At 44.9% G+C, this 18502-nt stretch overlaps 1 protein-coding gene across 1 annotated transcript in view; it reads left to right on the forward strand.

The window, feature by feature from the left end:
- Window positions 1–18502, forward strand: part of GARRE1 (granule associated Rac and RHOG effector 1) — a 67294-nt gene that overhangs the window by 30617 nt on the left and 18175 nt on the right. The window contains exons 8-9 of the mRNA XM_049786566.1: window positions 3855–3952; window positions 18074–18199. Coding sequence (XP_049642523.1) covers window positions 3855–3952; window positions 18074–18199 — 224 coding nt within the window. The remainder of the gene's footprint in view (window positions 1–3854; window positions 3953–18073; window positions 18200–18502) is intronic.

Raw genomic sequence — 18502 nt, forward strand, 5'->3', positions numbered from 1 at the left:
GCCTTGCATGCAGAAGGGCTGTGGTTCGAATCCCAGCATCCCATATGGTCCCCCGAGCCTGCCAGGAGTGATTTCTAAGTGTAGAGCCAGGAGTAACCCCTGAGTGCTGCCGGGTGTGACCCAAAACAAATCAACAAAATTATAAATAATAAATAAGCAAATAAATAAAACAAATTGTTTTTTCTTAGTCTGTTTCCTCCTTTATGAGTGAATCTGTGAGAGGGCACTCTTTTTTTGTCCTCATGTGACAAGGACTCAGGGGACTCAGGTCCCTGAGTGCTACCTCGTACAGGGCTAGATTGGTCTATCTACAGGCCTGCTCATACTGGTAAGTTAACTTCTCTTCAGGAACTATTCCTTAATGTTTGAACCTCGAGCAGAAGGAGTAAATCATCTCAACCCCTACCCCTGCTGAAGTATTTGTGTTTGTGTTTGTATTTGTTATTGTTCTTATTTTGGGGTCATGACTACTAGTGCTCAGTTGGTATTCCCAACGTGGTGCTCAGGGGCTATTCTTTTTTTTGTTTTGTTTTGGTTTTGGGTCGTACCTGGCAGCGCTCAGGGGTTACTCCTGGCTCTATGCTCAGAAATCACTCCTGGCAGGCTCAGGGGACCATATGGGATGCCGGGATTCGAACCCCTGACCTTCTGCATGAAAGGCAAATACCTTACCTCCATGCTATCTCTCTGTTCCCATCAGGGGCTATTCTTGACAGTTCTAGGGGATCTTATGGTGCTGGAAATCAATCTCAGGCCTCCCCTCTGTAAAGCATGCACTTGATTCATTGATTATCTCTCCTTCGTTTTACTAAAGCAGAGCTCATGTCCTTTAGCCCATAATTCTAAAGACCATTTTAGCTAGATTGAGATCTGTGGTGCCAGAAAGGAGTGGCTAAAAAGAATTCAGAAGGATGCATCAGTTTGAAATAGCTCTGTAGGTTTAACAGAAAACAGAAAAACAAAGCCATGTTATTCATAGAGCAGAATCTTCTTTTTATTTCCCTACCTCTTGATCCGAGGGCACCTTTGTGTGTGACAGACAAAGAGCCTTTAGAGCATGGTCTGGGGATGGGAGGGGAGGGGAAACACCTGCCAGTCCAACAATGGCCAGTCCACGAACAGGAAGTCTTTTCCAAAGGACATTGTAGACCAGCTGTGGGAACTCTGTTTATAGCAGTGAAAATTGGCTCCAGTAGAGACTGAATTTGGAATCATGATAAACAGATCTACATTCAGAAGGCTTTCCTCTTGAAATGTTAGAGATTTTTAAAAAATACGTATTGTTTTCTTTTTTTTATTTTAGTGCTTTGAAACTCTATTAATTGCTTTATCAAACTCCTTAAATTATTAGGAAGCTATAGACAACCATTTAATTTTATTAGTTAAAAATGCTCCCCTAAATAAAAGGGAATTTTTGACAAAATTGCTGGTTCTGTGCCCAGGCACTTGCCTGCATGCAGCTGACCTGGATTCAGTTACCTTAAAAGTAATCCTTGATGGGGCCGGTGAGATAGCATAGTAGTAGAGCATTTGCTTGCATGCAGCCGACCTGGGAGGGACCAGGTTCAATTCCTGGCATCCAGTGGTCCCACAGCCTGCCAGTGGTGATTTCTGAGTGCAGAGCCAGGAGTAATCCCTGAGCACCACTGGGTGTGGCCCAAAAAAACCAATCAATCAATAAAGTTTAAAAAAAATTTGTTTTAAAAGGGCCGGAGAGATAGCATGGAGGTAAGGCGTTTGCCTTTCATGCAGGAGGTCATCGGTTCGAATCCCGGCGCCCCATATGGTCCCCTGTGCCTGCCAGGAGCAATTTCTGAGCCTGGAGCCAGGAATAACCCCTGAGCACTGCCAGGTGTGACCCAAAAACCAAAAAAAAAAAAAAAAAAAAAAAAAAAAATTTGTTTTAAAAAAAGAAGTAATCCTTGAGCACAGAGCCAGCAATAAGCCCTGAACACTGCCAATTGTGGCCCAATTTTTTTTGTTTGTTTGTTTTGTTTTTGGGCCACACCCAGCGGTGCTCAGGGGGTTACTCCTCGCTGTCTGCTCAGAAATAGCCCTTGGCAGGCACCGGGGACCATAAGGGACACCGGGATTCAAACCAACCACTTTAGGTCCTGGGTTGGCTACTTGCAAAGCAAATGCCCCTGTGCTATCTCTCCAGCCCCAACAAATTTTTTTGTTTTTGTTTTTGGGTCACATCCGGCGGTGCTCAGGGGTGACTCCTGGCTGTCTGCTGAGAAATAGCTCCTGGCAGGCACAGGGGACCATATGGGACACCGGGATTCGAACCAACCACCTTTGGTCCTAAATCGGCTGCTTGCAAGGCAAATGCCGCTGTGCTATCTCTCTGGGCCCAACAAATACTGTTTTTTTTTTTTTTTTTTTTTTGGTTTTTGGTTTTTGGGCCAAACCCAGTGACGCTCAGAAGTCGCTCCTGGCTTGGGGGACCATATGGGACACCGGGGGATCGAACCACGGTCCGTCCAAGACTAGCGCAGGTAAGGCAGGCACCTTACCTCCAGCGCCACCGCCCGGCCCCAACAAATACTTTTTTTTTTTTTTTTTTTTTTTTTTTGTGGTTTTTGGGTCACACCCGGCAGTGCTCAGGGGTTATTCCTGGCTCCAGGCTCAGAAATTGCTCCTGGCAGGCACGGGAGGACCATATATGGGACGCCGGGATTCGAACCGATGACCTCCTGCATGAGAGGCAAACGCCTTACCTCCATGCTATCTCTCCGGCCCCCCAACAAATACTTTTTAACACAGCAAAAGAAGGGCAGGTTTTTCAACTTCCTGAAGTAGTTCTGATGGTTAGAATTACCTTGAAATTTTTTCATTGGCTCTGGGGAAATTCCTAAGGGGTCAGGAGTATACTTTGCATGTACAAGACCTCAACTTGATCCCCATCTTCACATACCCTACCCCCACTTCCGGCTCTTTCTTTGGGGCCCCCCACTCAGCAGGGTCCAAGCAGAACTCCTTGCCAACCGGTGAGGTGGCGCTAGAGGTAAGGTGTCTGCCTTGCAAGCGCTAGCCAAGGAAGGACCGCGGTTTGATCCCCCGGTGTCCCATATGGTCCCCCTAAGCCAGGGGCGATTTCTGAGCGCTTAGCCAGGAGTAACTCCTGAGCATCAAACGGGTGTGGCCAAAAAAAGAAAAAAGAAAAAGAAAAAGAACTCCTTGCCAGGCCCCCATGCACTGAACCATCTAGCTCATTGCTTGAGTATTGCCAGGAGTGGTCACCAGGCCCCTTGAACACTGCTTGGGAGACTTCCCCTGGAAAAGAATGAAGTTTCATTCACCTCTGGCTTGTTGTTACAGATGGGTTTAACTTTCTTTTTTCTTTTTTTTTTTTTGGGGGGGGGGGTTTGGGCCACACCCAGCAGTGCTCAGGGGTTACTCCTGGCTGTCTGCTCAGAAATAGCTCCGGGCAGGCACGGGGGACCATATGGGACACGGGGATTTGAACCAACCACCTTAGGTCCTGGATCGGCTGCTTGCAAGGCAAACACTGCTGTGCTATCTCTCCAGGCCCGGGTTTAACTTTCAGTGGCATTTTTATTCTCTTCAAGTACATAAAGTAGAAAATACTAAGATAAAGAAAATAAAGTTAATTCCTAGTAACATATTTAAGTGCTTGCCAAAGCTGGTACATCCCACACCCAGAGCTTGGTTTCTGTTTATTTATTGAGTCTGTGTTCAGTCATCTTTATTGCTTTCTGTTGTCCTCATGGGCCTTCTGATTGCCTTGTTGGGAAGAAAAGTTCTTGCCAGAAGCACTCAACATGGATATGCTTGTATATTGTATCTTGTGTGATGTTTCCTTCCCTAAAAGCGGTTTTTATTTTTCTCAGGTGGTTGTGGACACAGCACAAATTGAAAATAAAGAGGCCTATGCCCCCCAAATCAGTTTAGAAGGCTCCAGAATTGTGGTTCAGGTTCCATCCACATGGTAAGTAATAAGAACCTAAGTTAAGCACTAAATTTTGTACAGAGTTGAAAAAGATTGTTTTGGATTAATTATACACTTATTGATTCTTTAGGTATTTCTTTTTTTGGGGGAAGGGGGGTTTGGGCCATACCCTGCATTGCTCAGGGGTTACTCCTGGCTGTCTGCTCAGAAATAGCTCCTGGCAGGCACAGGGGACCATATGGGACACCGGGATTCAAACCAACCACCTTTGGTCCTGGATCGGCTGCTTGCAAGACAAACACCACTGTGCTATCTCTCCGGGCCCTCTTTAGGTATTTCTTATAGTGTAGGTTTATGGGCAATGCATATGTGTTAGTGGCCTGTATCATGATGATTGCTCTGTGTTGAGGAAGCCAAGATGTCTGAAAAATATTCTCATTAACTACTTTATGACCATAAAGTCAAAAAACTGGTCTATGCTAATAGAATAATAATAGATTTCTATAATAGTATCTTTTCTTTGTTACAGAATTCATAGCCTTTTGTTGTTTTGGTTGTGCTCAGAGCTTACCCCTGCCTCTGCACTCAGGAATCACTCCTGGTAAGGCTCAGGGTAGTGTATAGTACAAGGATTGAACTCAGGTCAGCCTCATCCCAGGCAAGCTCTTTACCAATTACACTATCTCTTCTGCTCCATTGCATAACTTTTTTTTTTTTTTTTTTTTGGTTTTTGGGTCACACCCGGCAGTGCTCAGGGGTTACTCTTGGCTCTGTGCTCAGAAATCACTCCTGGCAGGCACGGGGAACCGTATCGGATGCCAGGATTCAAACTACCATCTATCCTGGGTTGGCTGTGTGCAAGGTAAATGCCCTACTGTTGTGCTATCTCTCTGGCCCCTTCCATTGCATAGCTTTTAAATACATGTACCGTTTTCTTTTTTTGTTTTGTTCTGGGGTCACACCCGGGAGCGCTCAGGGATTACTCCTGGCCCTTAACTCAGAAATCGCTCACGGCGGGGCCAGGAGCGGTGGCACAGGGTGTAAGATGTCTGCCTTGCACGCTAGCCTAGGATGGACTGTGGTTTGGTCCCCTGCGTCCCATATGGTCCCCCTAGCCAGGAGCGACTTCTGAGCGCATAGTAACCCCTAAGCTTCACCTGGTATGGCCGTAAAACAAAAACAAAAAAATAGAAATTGCTCCTGGTAGGTACAGGGGACCATGTGGAATGCCAAGATTGAACTGCCATCAGTCCTGGATAGGCTGCTTACAAGGCAAACACCCTACCACTGTGCTATCTCTCCGGTCCTATGTGTCATTTTCTTTTTTTTTTTTTTTTTTTTTTTTTGGTTTTTGGGCCACACCCCTTTGACACTCAGGGGTTACTCCTGGCTATGCGCTCAGAAATCGCCCCTGGCTTGGGGGACCATATGGGATACCAGGGGATCGAACCGCAGTCCATCCTACACTAGCGCTTGCAAGGCAGACACCTTACCTCTAGCGCCACCTTCCCGGCCCCATGTGTCTTTTTCTTTAAGTCATCTGAGTGTTTTTCTAAAGCTCAGAACAAAACATAGAATTCCTTTTCCTTTTTTGGAGTGTTCCAACAACAATTATGATTTGAACTTATTGTTACACAACCAACCAATGTCATTGCAGATGGCCAGACTGAGCTATTATTTTAAAATTTATTTATTATGGACCAAGACAGCTCACTAAGCTGGATTGCATACTTTACATGCAGGAGGCCAACATTTTATTCCTTGAACTGCATTTGGTCCCTTAATGACCACCAGGAATCCCCAAACACCAGGCAGGGAGTAGTCATGAGCAATTCCAGGTGGGACCCAAAACAACAAAAATACTTTATTTTTATATAAAGTTTATATTTATATATAAACTTCTAGTAGGTTTTTTTTTTCTGCATTGTGTGGGGGCCACACTAGGGGCCATGTGTTACAGTCAAACCCACACTTTACAATATGGGATAATCCCAACCCCAAGTATTCTTTTTATTAAAAATGTTTGAGATGGAACCGGAGAGATAACATGGAGGTAGGGCATTTGTCTTGCATGCAGAAGGACAGTGGTTCGAATCCTGGCATTTCATATGGTTCCCCAAGTGCCAGGAGCAATTTCTGAGCGTAGAGCCAGGAGTAGCCCCTGAGTGTTGCCAGGTGTGACCCCCCAAAAAAAAAAAGTTTGAGGATAGTACAGAGAGTAAAGTATTTGCCTTGCATGTAGCCAACCTGGGTTCAATCCCTGGATCTACTGAGCAATGCCAGGAGTGGCTCCATTGTACAGAACCAGAAGTAACCAGCTTCGTGGGGTGTGTAAGAAAAAGAGGGAGTTCGGGTTAAAAAAAAGTTTTGTATATTTGGAGGTCTCTCCATAAAAACTAAAGAGTCATCAGTTATACCCAGCAGTGTTCTGGAATCTCTCCAGTACGGGGCAGATCAAACTTGGGGCCCCAAACCAGATCTTTTGTGTGCCAGGCATGCTCTCTAGCCCTTTGGCCTATCTATGGTCTTTAATAATTTTTTTTGTTTGTTTTGTTTTTCGGCCACACCCGTTTGATGCTCTGGGGTTACTCCTGGCTAAGCGCTCAGAAGTTGCCCCTGGCTTGGGGGGACCATATGGGATGCCGGGGGATCGAACCGCGCTCCTTCCTTGGCTAGCGCTTGCAAGGCAGACACCTTACCTCTAGCGCCACCTCACCAGCCCCTAATAATTTTTTTTTTAATTTTATTTGGAAAAGCAGACACCTCTCAAAGAGTGCTTAGAGAGACTAGGGCCTACTCTCAGTGATACTTGGCAAACCATGTTGTATGGTTCAATGTTAAGGCCCAGCAATGTGCCATTGTTCAGGCCTAGGTATGCTGGGAAGCTACAGGGCAACACCTGGCAGTGCCAGGGGTCATGCAGTGCTGGGAATTGAACTCAGGTTCTGAGTATTCCAGGCATACTTGTGCCTTTAGCACTGTGTTCACCACTCCTGGTGGTGCTTTTATTGGTTTGGATTGTTTGGTGGGGTTTTTTTGTTTGTTTGTTTTTGTTTGATTTTGGGTAGGGTTTTGGTTTTTGAGCCACACACAAGAAATAGCTCTGCTTAGGAATTGCTCCAGGTGGTGCAATAGGGATAGGGAACAGCTATCTCTTCAGCACACCACTTAATACTTTTAGTGAATTAGAAACAAAAGATGCTATGAATCAGCTCAAAAATGCACAAGGCAGGGCTGGAGAGATAGCATGGAGGTAAAGCGTTTACCTTGCATGCAGAAGGACAGTGGTTCGAATCCCGGCATCCCATATGGTCCCCCGTGCCTGCCAGGGCAATTTCCGAGTGTAGAGCCAGGAGTAACCCTTGAGCGCTGCTGGGTGTGACCCAAAAACCAAAAATAAATAAATAAATAAAAATGCACAAGGCACATAACCAAGAATGAAGAAAATGTGCAACACCTCACCAAGTAAAGTCCTAAGTTTTTTTTTAGGGGTCGGAGAGATAGCATGGAGGTAAGGCGTTTGTTTGCCTTTCATGCAGAAGGATGGCGGCTTGAATCCCAGCATCCCATATGGTCCCCTGAGCCTGCCAGGAGCAATTTTTGAGCATAGAGCCAGGAATAACCCCTGAGCGCTGCTGGGTGTGACCCAAAAACCAAAAACATAATATTTTTTTAAGCTAGACGATACTGTTTTGCTCTCTCATTTCATTAAATTATTTTAGAGCAAAACACAAGTTTAGGCTAGACAAAAATATACGAAAGTAGTCATAGAAGTTGAATAAATCACACAGCCTTTTTGGAGGGCCTTATTTTATCATAAACCTAAAAAGTAAACGTGATCTTATCAGTTACATAATTCTACCACCAGAGTTGTCTTTGTGCTGTGCATACAGATTCAGTTAAAGAGATTATCACATTTTAGTTAGTGAACAGCAAAAAATTAAGCATATAACTAGGGCTGAAGCAATACTACAGCCTAGGTTAGATCCAACATAGGTTAGATTGCCAGTGCTCTTATGGTTCCCTGAGCACCTACAGGAATGATCCTTGAGTGCAGAGCTAGGAGTAAGCCTTGAGGACTACCTGATGTGGCCCAAAAGCAAAAACAAAACAAAAATTATTAAGCATATGTAAAAAGAAATATATTGTTATAATTGGAATAAATATATATAGAAAAAGTACCTTAAATATTTAAATGGGGGCCTAGAGAGATAGCACAGCGGCGTTTGCCTTGCAAGTAGCCGATATAGGACCAAAAGGTGGTTAGTTAGAATCCCGGTGTCCCATATGGTCCCCCATGCCTGCCAGGAGCTATTTCTGAGCAAACAGCCAGGAGTCACCCCTGAGCACCGCCAGGTGTGGCCCAAAAAACAAACAAAAAAAAAATTTAAATGGGAAATTAGAGAGTAAGAAACAGTGCCATATTGGCTCCTGTGTACTAATTTGGGTAATATATTCAAATTATGCATAAATTATTTTTCTTTGAAACGTGAGAATTTATTTTGTCTCACATTTTGGTGAACCTGCCAAAAGTTTTTTTGTTTTGTTTTGTTTTGTTTTGGGGCCCTCACATTACTCCTGGTTCTGCACTCAGTAATCACTCCTGGCAGGCTCAGGAATCCATATGGGATACAGGGAATTAATTGAACCTGAGTGGACCGCATGCAAGACAAGCATTCTACCTGCTATTCTGTCACTCGAGCCCCAAACCTGCCAAAAGTTTTAAAACATGCTGCTATATCAAGTAAGAGTTAGACCTGGGGCCAGAGAGATAGCATGGAGGTAAGGCATTTGCCTTTCATGCAGAAGGTCATCGGTTCGAATCCCGGCGTCCCATATGGTTCCCTGTGCCTGCCAGGAGCAATTTCTGAGCATGGAACCACCCTGAGCACTGCCGGGTGGACCCAAAAACCACCAAAAAAAAAAAAAAAGAGTTAGACCTAAGTTCACTCACTTCATGTCCAGAATTTATGAATCCCCTCATTCCTAGCTTGCCATCAAAAGTTTAATCTGACTCTTTTTTTTTTTTTTTTTGGTTTTTTTGGGTCACACCCGGCAGTGCTCAGGGGTTACTCCTGGCTGTCTGCTCAGAAATAACTCCTGGCAGGCACGGGGGACCATATGGGACACCGGGATTCGAACCAACCACCTTTGGTCCTGGATCGGCTGTTTGCAAGGCAAACGCCGCTGTGCTATCTCTCCGGGCCCTAATCTGACTCTTGAGGTTTTTTTTTCTAAAATGAATGATAGTATGTGTATACTTTTTGTTTGTTTGTTTGTTTGTTTCTTAAATTTAGGGGGCAGGAATTTTGGAACCATATTTGGCAATGCTCAAGAATTACTCAATTCTCAGTGCTCATGAGTGCTCCATACAGTGCCAGGTTTCTTTTTTATTTATTTATTTTGGTTTTTGGGTCACACCTGGCAGCGCTCAGGGGTTACTCCTGGCTCTACGCTCAGAAATCGCTCCTTGCAGGCTTGGGACCATATGGGATGCCGGGATTCGAACTACTGTCCTTCTGCATGCAAGGTAAATGCCATACCTCCATGCTATTTCCAGCTCCTTTTTTATTTTAGTATTATTATTATTATTATTATTTTGATTTTTGAGTCACACCTAGTGGCTCTCAGGGAATACTCCTGGCTCTGCACTCAGAAATCGCTCATGGCAGGCCCGGGGACCGTATGGGATGCCAGATTTGAACCGTCTGTCCTAGATTGGCTTCGTGCAAGGCAAACACCTTACTGCTGTGCTATCTCTCTGGCCCTGACAGTGCCAGGGTTCAAACCCAGGTCCTATATAAGCAAACATGTAAGTAGCCAACGAAGCTATCTCTCCAGCCCTGTTCTTGACATTTTAATTTGTTTTTTAATTCAGGTTCTTATTAAAAAATACTAAATTCAAAAAAAAATACTAAATTCAATCAGAACTCTCATAAAATCAGCAATTTTAAATTTGAGTGATTGGATGGATTTCTACAGGAGGTAGGGCACTCAATTGCCTTGCAGGTGACTGGCCTAGGTTCAATCCCTATCGCCACATATGTTCCTTAAGAGTTCCACCAAGGTGAATCCTGAGAACAGAGCCAGGAAAAAGCCCAGAACACCACCAGGTGTAGCCTACCCCCCACTCTCCACACACCAAAAATAGGTAAATAAACAAGGAGCCAATATACCAGTTTAATTCCAAAACTTTCTGTCTGTTTGATTTCCTTTGAATTCACTGTCCACCCTTAAAGACCTTTTGAACTGTTGAATCCTTACAACGACTCCCTCTGCTGGTTGTTTTTGATAAAAAAAAATAGAGCTCCTTTTTAAAAATCGCTTGATTCAAATGACAAAGTATGTTCTGAGAACTCAACTAGAAGCAGTTCTTTGATCCACTTTAATAAAAATGAAGTGTTGTTAAAGCAAGTCAAGAATTTAAGGTCCACAGGGCTGGAGAGAGAGCATGGAGGTAAGGTGTTTGCCTTTCATGCAGAAAGTCATTGGTTTAAATCCCGGAATCCCATATGGTCCCCCGAGCCTGCCAGGAGTGATTTCTGAGCATAGAGCCAGGAGTAACCCGTGAGCGCTGCCAGGTGTGACCCAAAACCCAAAAATAAATAAATAAATAAATAAATAAATAAATAAATAAATAAATAAATAAATAAATAAATAAATAAAATAATTTAGGATCCAGAGCCAGATAGCATTTGCCTTGCACGCTGCCGACCCTGGACTCGGGTTTGATCTGCAGCATCCCATATGGTCCCCCACGCCTGCCAGGAATGATTTCTTTTTTTGGGGGGAGGGGCTCACACCCGGCAGTGCTCAGGGGCTACTCCAGGCTCTACGCTCAGAAATCGCCCCCAGCAGGCTCGGGGAACCATATGGGATGCCAGGATTCGAACCACCGTCCTTCTGCATGCAAGGTAAAAGCCTTACTTCCACGCTATCTCTCCGACCCCCCGGAGCGATTTCTGAGTGCAGAGCAAGGAGTAACCCCTGAGCTTTCTGGGGTGTGGCCAAAAAAAAAAAAATCCAAAAAAAGAAAAAGAAGAAAATTTAGGGTCTAGAGTATAGTGGGTAGGTTATATGCCTTGCATATGGCCAACACAGATTTGGCCTCTGGCATCCCATATGGTTCCCTGAGCACTGGTAGGACTCCTTCCTGAATGCAGAGCCAGGAGTAATCCTTGAGCGCTGTTGAGTATGGCCCAAAAACAAAAACAAAAACCTTTATTCTCAAGGGCTTGAGCAATAGAACAGGAGGTAGGGCTTTTGTGCTGTGTTTTGGACATGGCCTAAAACAAAACAGACAAAAATTTATTCAGGGAGAAAGGTAGAGTTTATTCTCTGATCTTATAGTACAGGGGTTAAAGTGTTGTTTTGCATGCAGACAACTATAGTTGTTCAAAATCTCATCATATATGGTCCCTTGAGCACAGAGCCAAGAGTGATCCCTGAGTGTAGAGTTAGGAGTAAGCTTGATCATCACCCATTGGCCCAAAAACTAAAATTAAATTGTTAAAAATTGTTTTAAGGGGCCAGAGAAATAGCATGGAGGTAAGGTGTTTGCCTTTCATGCAGAAGATCGGTGGTTCGAATCCTGGCATCCCATAAGGTTCCCTGAGCCTGCCAGGAGTGATTTCTGAGCAAAAAAAAAAAAAACAAAAAAAAACAAAAAAAATTGTTTTAAAAAGAAGTTCAGAATTAATCTTTTAAAAGACGAGGAAGAATCACTTTTGGCATATACTCAGATGGTACCATGTGGTGCCAGGAAAGGAACCTGAGCCTCCCACATGCAAATAATGGTTTGATCCCCAGTGTCCCATATGATTCCCCAGGAGTAACTCCTGAGTACAGAGCCCGGTGTTATCCTGAGCATTGCCAGATGTGCCCCACCCCACAAAAAGCATGTGATCCAGCATATTTGACCATCTTTTTAGCCTCCAAATATCTAATAAGAACTTTTGATGGGGGTATTTATTTTGGCCATACCAGTTATGTTTGAGGATTACTCCTTGCTGTGCACACAGGAATTTCTTCTGGTAGTGCTCAGGGGCCATATTGGATGCCAGGGATTGAACCTGGATTGGCTGCATGCAAGTGCCCTACTGTTGTGCTATTTCTCTGACCCTAAATGAATTAAACTTTTAAATTATTTTTAGAAGTAGTAATTTGGGCCTTAGAAGTGCCTCAGAGATTGGGGCCGGAGAGATAGCATGGAGGTAAGGCGTTTGCCTCTCATGCAAAAGGTCATCGGTTCGAATCCCGGCGTCCCATATGGTCCCCCGTGCTTGCCAGGAGCGACTTCTGAGCATGGAGCCAGGAGTAACTCCTGAGCACTGCCAGGTGAGACCCAAAAACCAAAAACCAAAAAAAAAAAAAAAAAAGAAGTGCCTCAGAGGACTACAAATTCATACTATGCACTCAGACTCAACTCCCAGCACTGTTTGGTCCCCGAATACTGCCAGGTGGACCCAGAGTACCAACAAAAGTATTGTGGTTATACAGGACTGAGGAGATAGCATGGAGGTAGGGTGTTTGCCTTGCATGCAGAAGGCATGGTTCGAATCCCAGCATCCCATATGGTACCCCAAGCCTGCCACGGGCGATTTCTGAGCACAGAGCCAGGAGTAGCCCCTGAGTGCTGCCACCGGGTGTGACCCCCCCCCCCCAAAAAAAAATACTGTGGTTATGAATGCCTCATGTCTCATGTATTAAGTACTGGGTTTCGTATCTAGTTGCATACATGCACACAAATTTATCATATGATTTACTTTTAATCAAATATGCCTAGATATCAAGTATATTTTTATTTCTCCAAAGTAGTACTCTAATTTCAAACTGTCAGTTTTAGGTTATCATTCACCACCACCCAAAAGCAAATACTGAATACCTGCTATTAACAGGCACTGTCTGGACTTTACTGGCTTTTCGATTTGGGGGGTTATTTTTTGTTTTAGGAGGTTTGATTGCTTTTGAGCCACAGCCAGTGATGTCAGAAGCTATTCCTGGCCCTGTGCTCAGAAGTGATCCCTGGCAGTGCTTGGGATAGATCATATGTGAAGGCAGGAGATTTCAAAGTATAGCATGACTGCCAAGATGCATGAAAGCAAGAGCCTCCTCTCCTCTTGAACTATCTCCCTGGCCCAACTCTGGGGATTTAATCTTTAGCAAAACAGACAATGGGCCAGATTTGTGGCAGTAATGTAGACACATGCCTCACATGTCTGAGACTCTGGGTCATCCCCCACTCCCCTTCTCTCTTTCTTTCTCTTTCCCTCCCTCCCTTCTTCCTTCCCTCCCTCCCTCTCACTCTTCCTTCTCTTTCCCTCTCTCCCTCCCTCCCTCCCTCTTTCCCTCCCTCTCTCCTTCCATCTCTCCCTCCCTCTCTCCCTCCATCTCTCCCTCCCTTCCTTCCTCTCTCCCTGTCTCCCTCCCTCTCCTGTCTCTTTCCCTCTCTCCCTCCATCTCTCCCTCCCCCTCTTTCCCTCTCTCCCTGTCTCCCTCTCTCCCTCCTCTCCCTCCATCTCTCCCTCCCTCCTTCTTTGCCTCCCTCCCTCCCTCTCTCTCCCTTTCTCCCTTCATCTCTCCCTCCCTTCCTCCCTCTCTCCCTCTCCCTCCCTCTTTCCCTCTCTCCCTTCCTCTCCCTTCCTCTCTCTCCTCTCTCTCCCTCTCTCCCTCTCTCCCTCCCTCTCTCCCTGTCTCTCTCTCCCTCCATCTCTCCCTCCCTTCCTCTGCCTCCCTCCCTCCCTTTCTCTCCCTTTCTCCCTCCATCTCTCCCTCCCTTTCTCCCTCCCTCTTTCCCTCTTTCCCTTCCTCCCTCCCTCTCCCACTTTCCCTTTCTCCCTCCCTCCCGCTCTTCCTGTCTCTCCCCCCTTCTTCCCTCTCTCTCTCTCCTTCCCTCTTTCCCTCTTTCCCTCCCTTCCTCTCTTCCTCCATCTCTCCCCCTTCTTCCCTCTCCCTCCCCCTCCCTCTTTCCCTCTTTCCTTTCTCCCTCCCTCCTTCCCTTTTCCTCTCTCCCTCCCTCCCTCTCTTTCTCTCCCTCTCCCCCCACCTCCCTCTCCCTCTCCCTAACACACACACCACACACAGTCCTAGTCCTTGTTCCAGCTGACCTTGAAATTGGGTAGAGGAAACATCTAATAAGAATTTCCAATTAGGGGCCAGAGAGATAGCATGGAGGTAAGGCATTTGCCTTTCATGCAGAAGGTCATTGGTTCGAATCCCGGCGTCCCATATGATCCCCCGTGCCTGCCAGGAGCAATTTCCGAGCATGGAGCCAGGAATAACCCGGGTGTGACACAAAAACCACAAAAAAAAAAAAAAAAAAAAAAAAGAATTTCCAATTAGGGGCCAGAGAGATAGCATGGAGGTAAGGCATTTGTTTGCCTTGCATGCAAAAGGATGGTGGTTCGAATCTTGCATCCCATATGGTTCCCTGAGCCTGCCAGGAATAACCCCTGAGTGCTGCTGGGTATGACCCCCCCTGAAAAAAGAATTTTCAATTAGGGGGGCCAGAAAGATGGCACAGTGGTAAGGTGTCTGCCTTGCATGCAGCTCACCCAGAACTGACAGAGTGATAGCACAGTGGTAGGGTGTTTGCCTTGCATGCAGCTGACCTGGGACAGACCTGGGTTCGATCTCCAGCATTCCATATGTCCCCCAAGCCTGCCAGGACCAATTTCTGAGCACAGAACTGGGAGTAACCCCTGAGCGCCACCAGGTACAACCCAAACCCCACCCCTCAAAAAAAAAAAAAGAAAGAATTTCCAATTACCGTATTTGCCGGCATATAAGACGACTGGGTGTATAAGACGACCCCCTAATTTTGCAGTTAAAACATAGGTTTAGGCCTATATTCGCTGTATCAGACAGAACATTCCTGTGCTGCAACTGTATGTACCACAGTGAGCCAATCACAACAAGCAAAGGTTCAAAGGTCATACTGTAATAGACTTCCTCTCTGACTCTGGCCAATCTGAGCAGGCTTTTGACAGAGTAGATTCTGGTCCAGAACATTGTCTAATTTGCATGCATAAAAAGCCTGTTTGGATTGGCTGAGTTAGAGAGGCGGTCCGGGCAGCCTGGCAGTGATTGGTGCAGGATCGAGTTGGAAAATTCGTTTTGTGGCAATATTCAGACAATTTTCATTTAGCGGCATATTGAAACATTTTTTGGGATATACTCGGCATATAAGACGACCCCCGATTTTCGGTTGACTTTTTTTTGTTTCAAAAGTCGTCTTACACGCCGGAAAATACGGTTAAGTGCAAACACTGGCAAGTGTATGAAGGGAGTAAGAATAAAATGATGTGTGATAAAGAATAAAGGACAGAGATAAGGAGGGAGATCTATCTGGATAAGGTCAGTCATGAATAGCTTCTTTGAGATGTGGTGTTTGCTTTGAGAGAGCTGCATGCCGAGAGCAGGGGGGGAGAGCAGTCTATGCTAAAGGAACAGCTGCAAAGGGCTGACTGGAGGAGGTAATGCAAAGTTTGGAAGCCAAAGTTTACCGGTAGAGAATTTAAGTAAGTCTGGGTGACTTGTAAAAGATTGGGTTTAATCTCTTGAAAGGTTTTTTCTATCAGCTCTCAAGACTGAGGAATATAATAATATCAGTTTGTTCATTGTTTTTTTCAGAAAACAAAACTCTTATCACCAGAACAATACTCCTTTCTGTTTGACTGATAGATGTCCCTCTCCTGGGCAAACATGTAACCAGCCAGATCACTGCCGGAAGTTGACGTGGAAGCGTAGTCACAGCAATTTTATAAATCTGATAATACTAGCATCTACTGAGAATCTAGTCTTTGAATTTTGGCCAGTTTACTGGCCCAATAGTCTTGCACAATACGAGGTCTAGCTGGGTGCTGTATCTTATCAGTACCTGGCTTCTGTTGCCTATTTTTCTTAGAGTTTCTGAGGCTTCACCCGCCTTTCCTCAAAGATGTTTCATACCAAGCCAGATTTATAGTGGGTAGTGCTGCCTCCTCCTAGTAACATCACAATATTGGAGTCCCCATTTACTATAACTCTCAGAGCATGGGCATCTTCTGAGCTCCCTCAGGAAAGGAAGAGGTGTCCTGAGTGGGGAAGGGGACTGATGGTGAGAACCAGTTCTTAGAGAAGAGCCTTCTAGGCCTAGGCAGCAGCAAGAACAAAAATACCTATGTGTGGACACGAGAGAATACTTTGTTCTGAAACAGGTGAATAAAGGTAACAGTGAAGAGAACAGGAAAGGCCAGGTCATGGGGTTGTGAGGACTTTGATGGCAGGGTTAGAAGCTCTTTCAGCCATGAGGAGCTGTCCCTGAAGGGTTTTAGTGAGGAAGTGCAGTGTTGTGCTGTGTACCACAGGAAATTTGCTGGCCACTCAGTTGAGGAGGAGACTTGTTGGGGCAGAAATATAGTCCCCCCCCAGCATCACCAGGAGTGCAAAGCCAGGAGTTTTCCCTAAGCATCACCAGCTGTGACTCAAAAATAAATAAATAAATAAATAAATAAATAAATAAATAAATAAATAAATAAAAACACCACAGCATTTTCTAGAGTGACCCTGACTCCCAAAGCACCACTGGTAGGGCTTGTAATTACCATGCCTTTCACTCTATAAAACGCACCTGACCATAAGATGTACGTAGTTGGGCCCAGAGAGATAGCACAGCGGCGTTTGCCTTGCAAGCAGCCGATCCAGGACCAAAGGTGGTTGGTTCGAATCCCGGTGTCCCATATGGTCCCCCGTGCCTGCCAGGAGCTATTTTGAGTAGACAGCCAGGAGTAACCCCTGAGCACCGCCGGGTGTGGCCCAAAAACAAAAAACAAAACAAAAAAAAGATGTACGTAGTTTTAGAGAAGGAAAACAAAAAATATATTCTAAAGCAGGGGCGGGAGAGATGGCGTGGAGGTAGGGCATTTGCCTTGCATGCAGAAGGATGGTGGTTCGAGTCCCGGCATCACATATGGTCCCCTGAGCCTGCCAGGAGCGATTTCTGAGCATAGAGCCAGGAGTAACCCCTGAGTGCTGCCGGGTGTGGCCCAGACTCAAAAACCATATATATATATATATATATATATATATATATATATGTGTGTGTATATATATATATATATATATGTGTGTATATATATATGTATATATATATGTATATATATATATGTATATATATATGTATATATATATGTATATGTATATATATATATTCTAAAGCGAATGGTGCAGCACGAGACACTGTCAAGAGACAGCAACTGGGAAGAACAACCAACCTGCGAGGCTGAACTATATTTACAATACCCCTGTCCACAGCTGTTTATACACATTTACCTAACTTATTTACCTAACTTGTCATCAAAAAATAAAAAAACAGAGAGATAGGGCCCGGAGAAATAGCACAGCGGCGTTTGCCTTGCAAGCAGCTGATCCAGGACCAAAGGTGGTTGTTTCGAATCCCGGTGTCCCATATGGTCCCCCGTGCCTGCCAGGAGCTATTTCTGAGCAGACAGGAGTAACCCCTGAGCAACGCCAGGTGTGGCCCAAAAACCAAAAAAAAAAAAAAAAAACCAGATAGCACAGTAGTAGGGTATTTGCCTTGCACATAGCCAACCCAAGACAGACCTGGGTTCATTTCCCAGAATCCCATATGGTCCCCTGAACCTGCCAGGAGCAATTTCTGAGCATGGAGCCAGGAGTAACCCCTGAGCGCTTCTACATGTGGCCCTAAAACCAAAAAAAAAGAAAGAAAGAAAAATTAAAAAACAAAACAAAACAAAACATTTTTTGGGAGCAGAGCTGTAAGGCATCTTCCTTGCTGGCGCTAGCCTAGGACGGACCATGGTTCCATCCCCCAGCACCCTATATGGTCCCTCAAACCATGAGTGATTTCTGAGTGCATAGCCAGGAGTAACTAGCCCCTGATCATCACCGGTGTGTCCCAAAAAAAAAAAATTTCTTTTTACTTTATTTTTGTTAATATAAAAATAAAGTAAAAGTCGCAGCAATGATCAAATAGTCTTAAATGAAATGTATGTGATGGTGAAAATGCATTAACCTGATTGCTCATACTATATGAAATGTCTACGCAATAAAGGGGGCTTACATAGCCTTTTGTGTGAAGTTTGTTCGTAGCACCTTTACTGAAAAGTACAGCCGACTGATAGCTTTCTTTATTCTCAGGTGTTTGAAAGAAGACCCTGCTACCATGTCCCTGCTTCAGAGAAGCCTGGACCCCGAGAAGACGCTGGGTCTGGTGGACGTGCTCTACACGGCTGTGCTGGACCTCAGCCGCTGGAGAGCAGGGAGGTTGGTGTCTCTGCTGCTTGCTAGAATTGCTGTGCTGGTAGTTTGACCCACAACCAGGAACAGTGTGGCCACATATAGTTGCAAGTGAATTCAAGTAACAGTAAATAATACAAGAAAGAGAATAATTGGAATAATTTCAATCCCAATAGTTGCAAGAGTAGGACAAAAAAAAAAAAAAAGCTCTGTGGCTTTTACAAATGTTCTAATATATTAACACTTTTGCCTTTGTTTTATTATTTGAGAGTAAATCCACCCAAAGGTCATTAATCCAATCCATATTCTCCTTTAAGGACCAAGGACAGC

The sequence above is a fragment of the Suncus etruscus genome, chromosome 14, assembly GCF_024139225.1.
Source record: "Suncus etruscus isolate mSunEtr1 chromosome 14, mSunEtr1.pri.cur, whole genome shotgun sequence".
Classification (NCBI taxonomy): Eukaryota; Metazoa; Chordata; class Mammalia; order Eulipotyphla; family Soricidae; genus Suncus; species Suncus etruscus.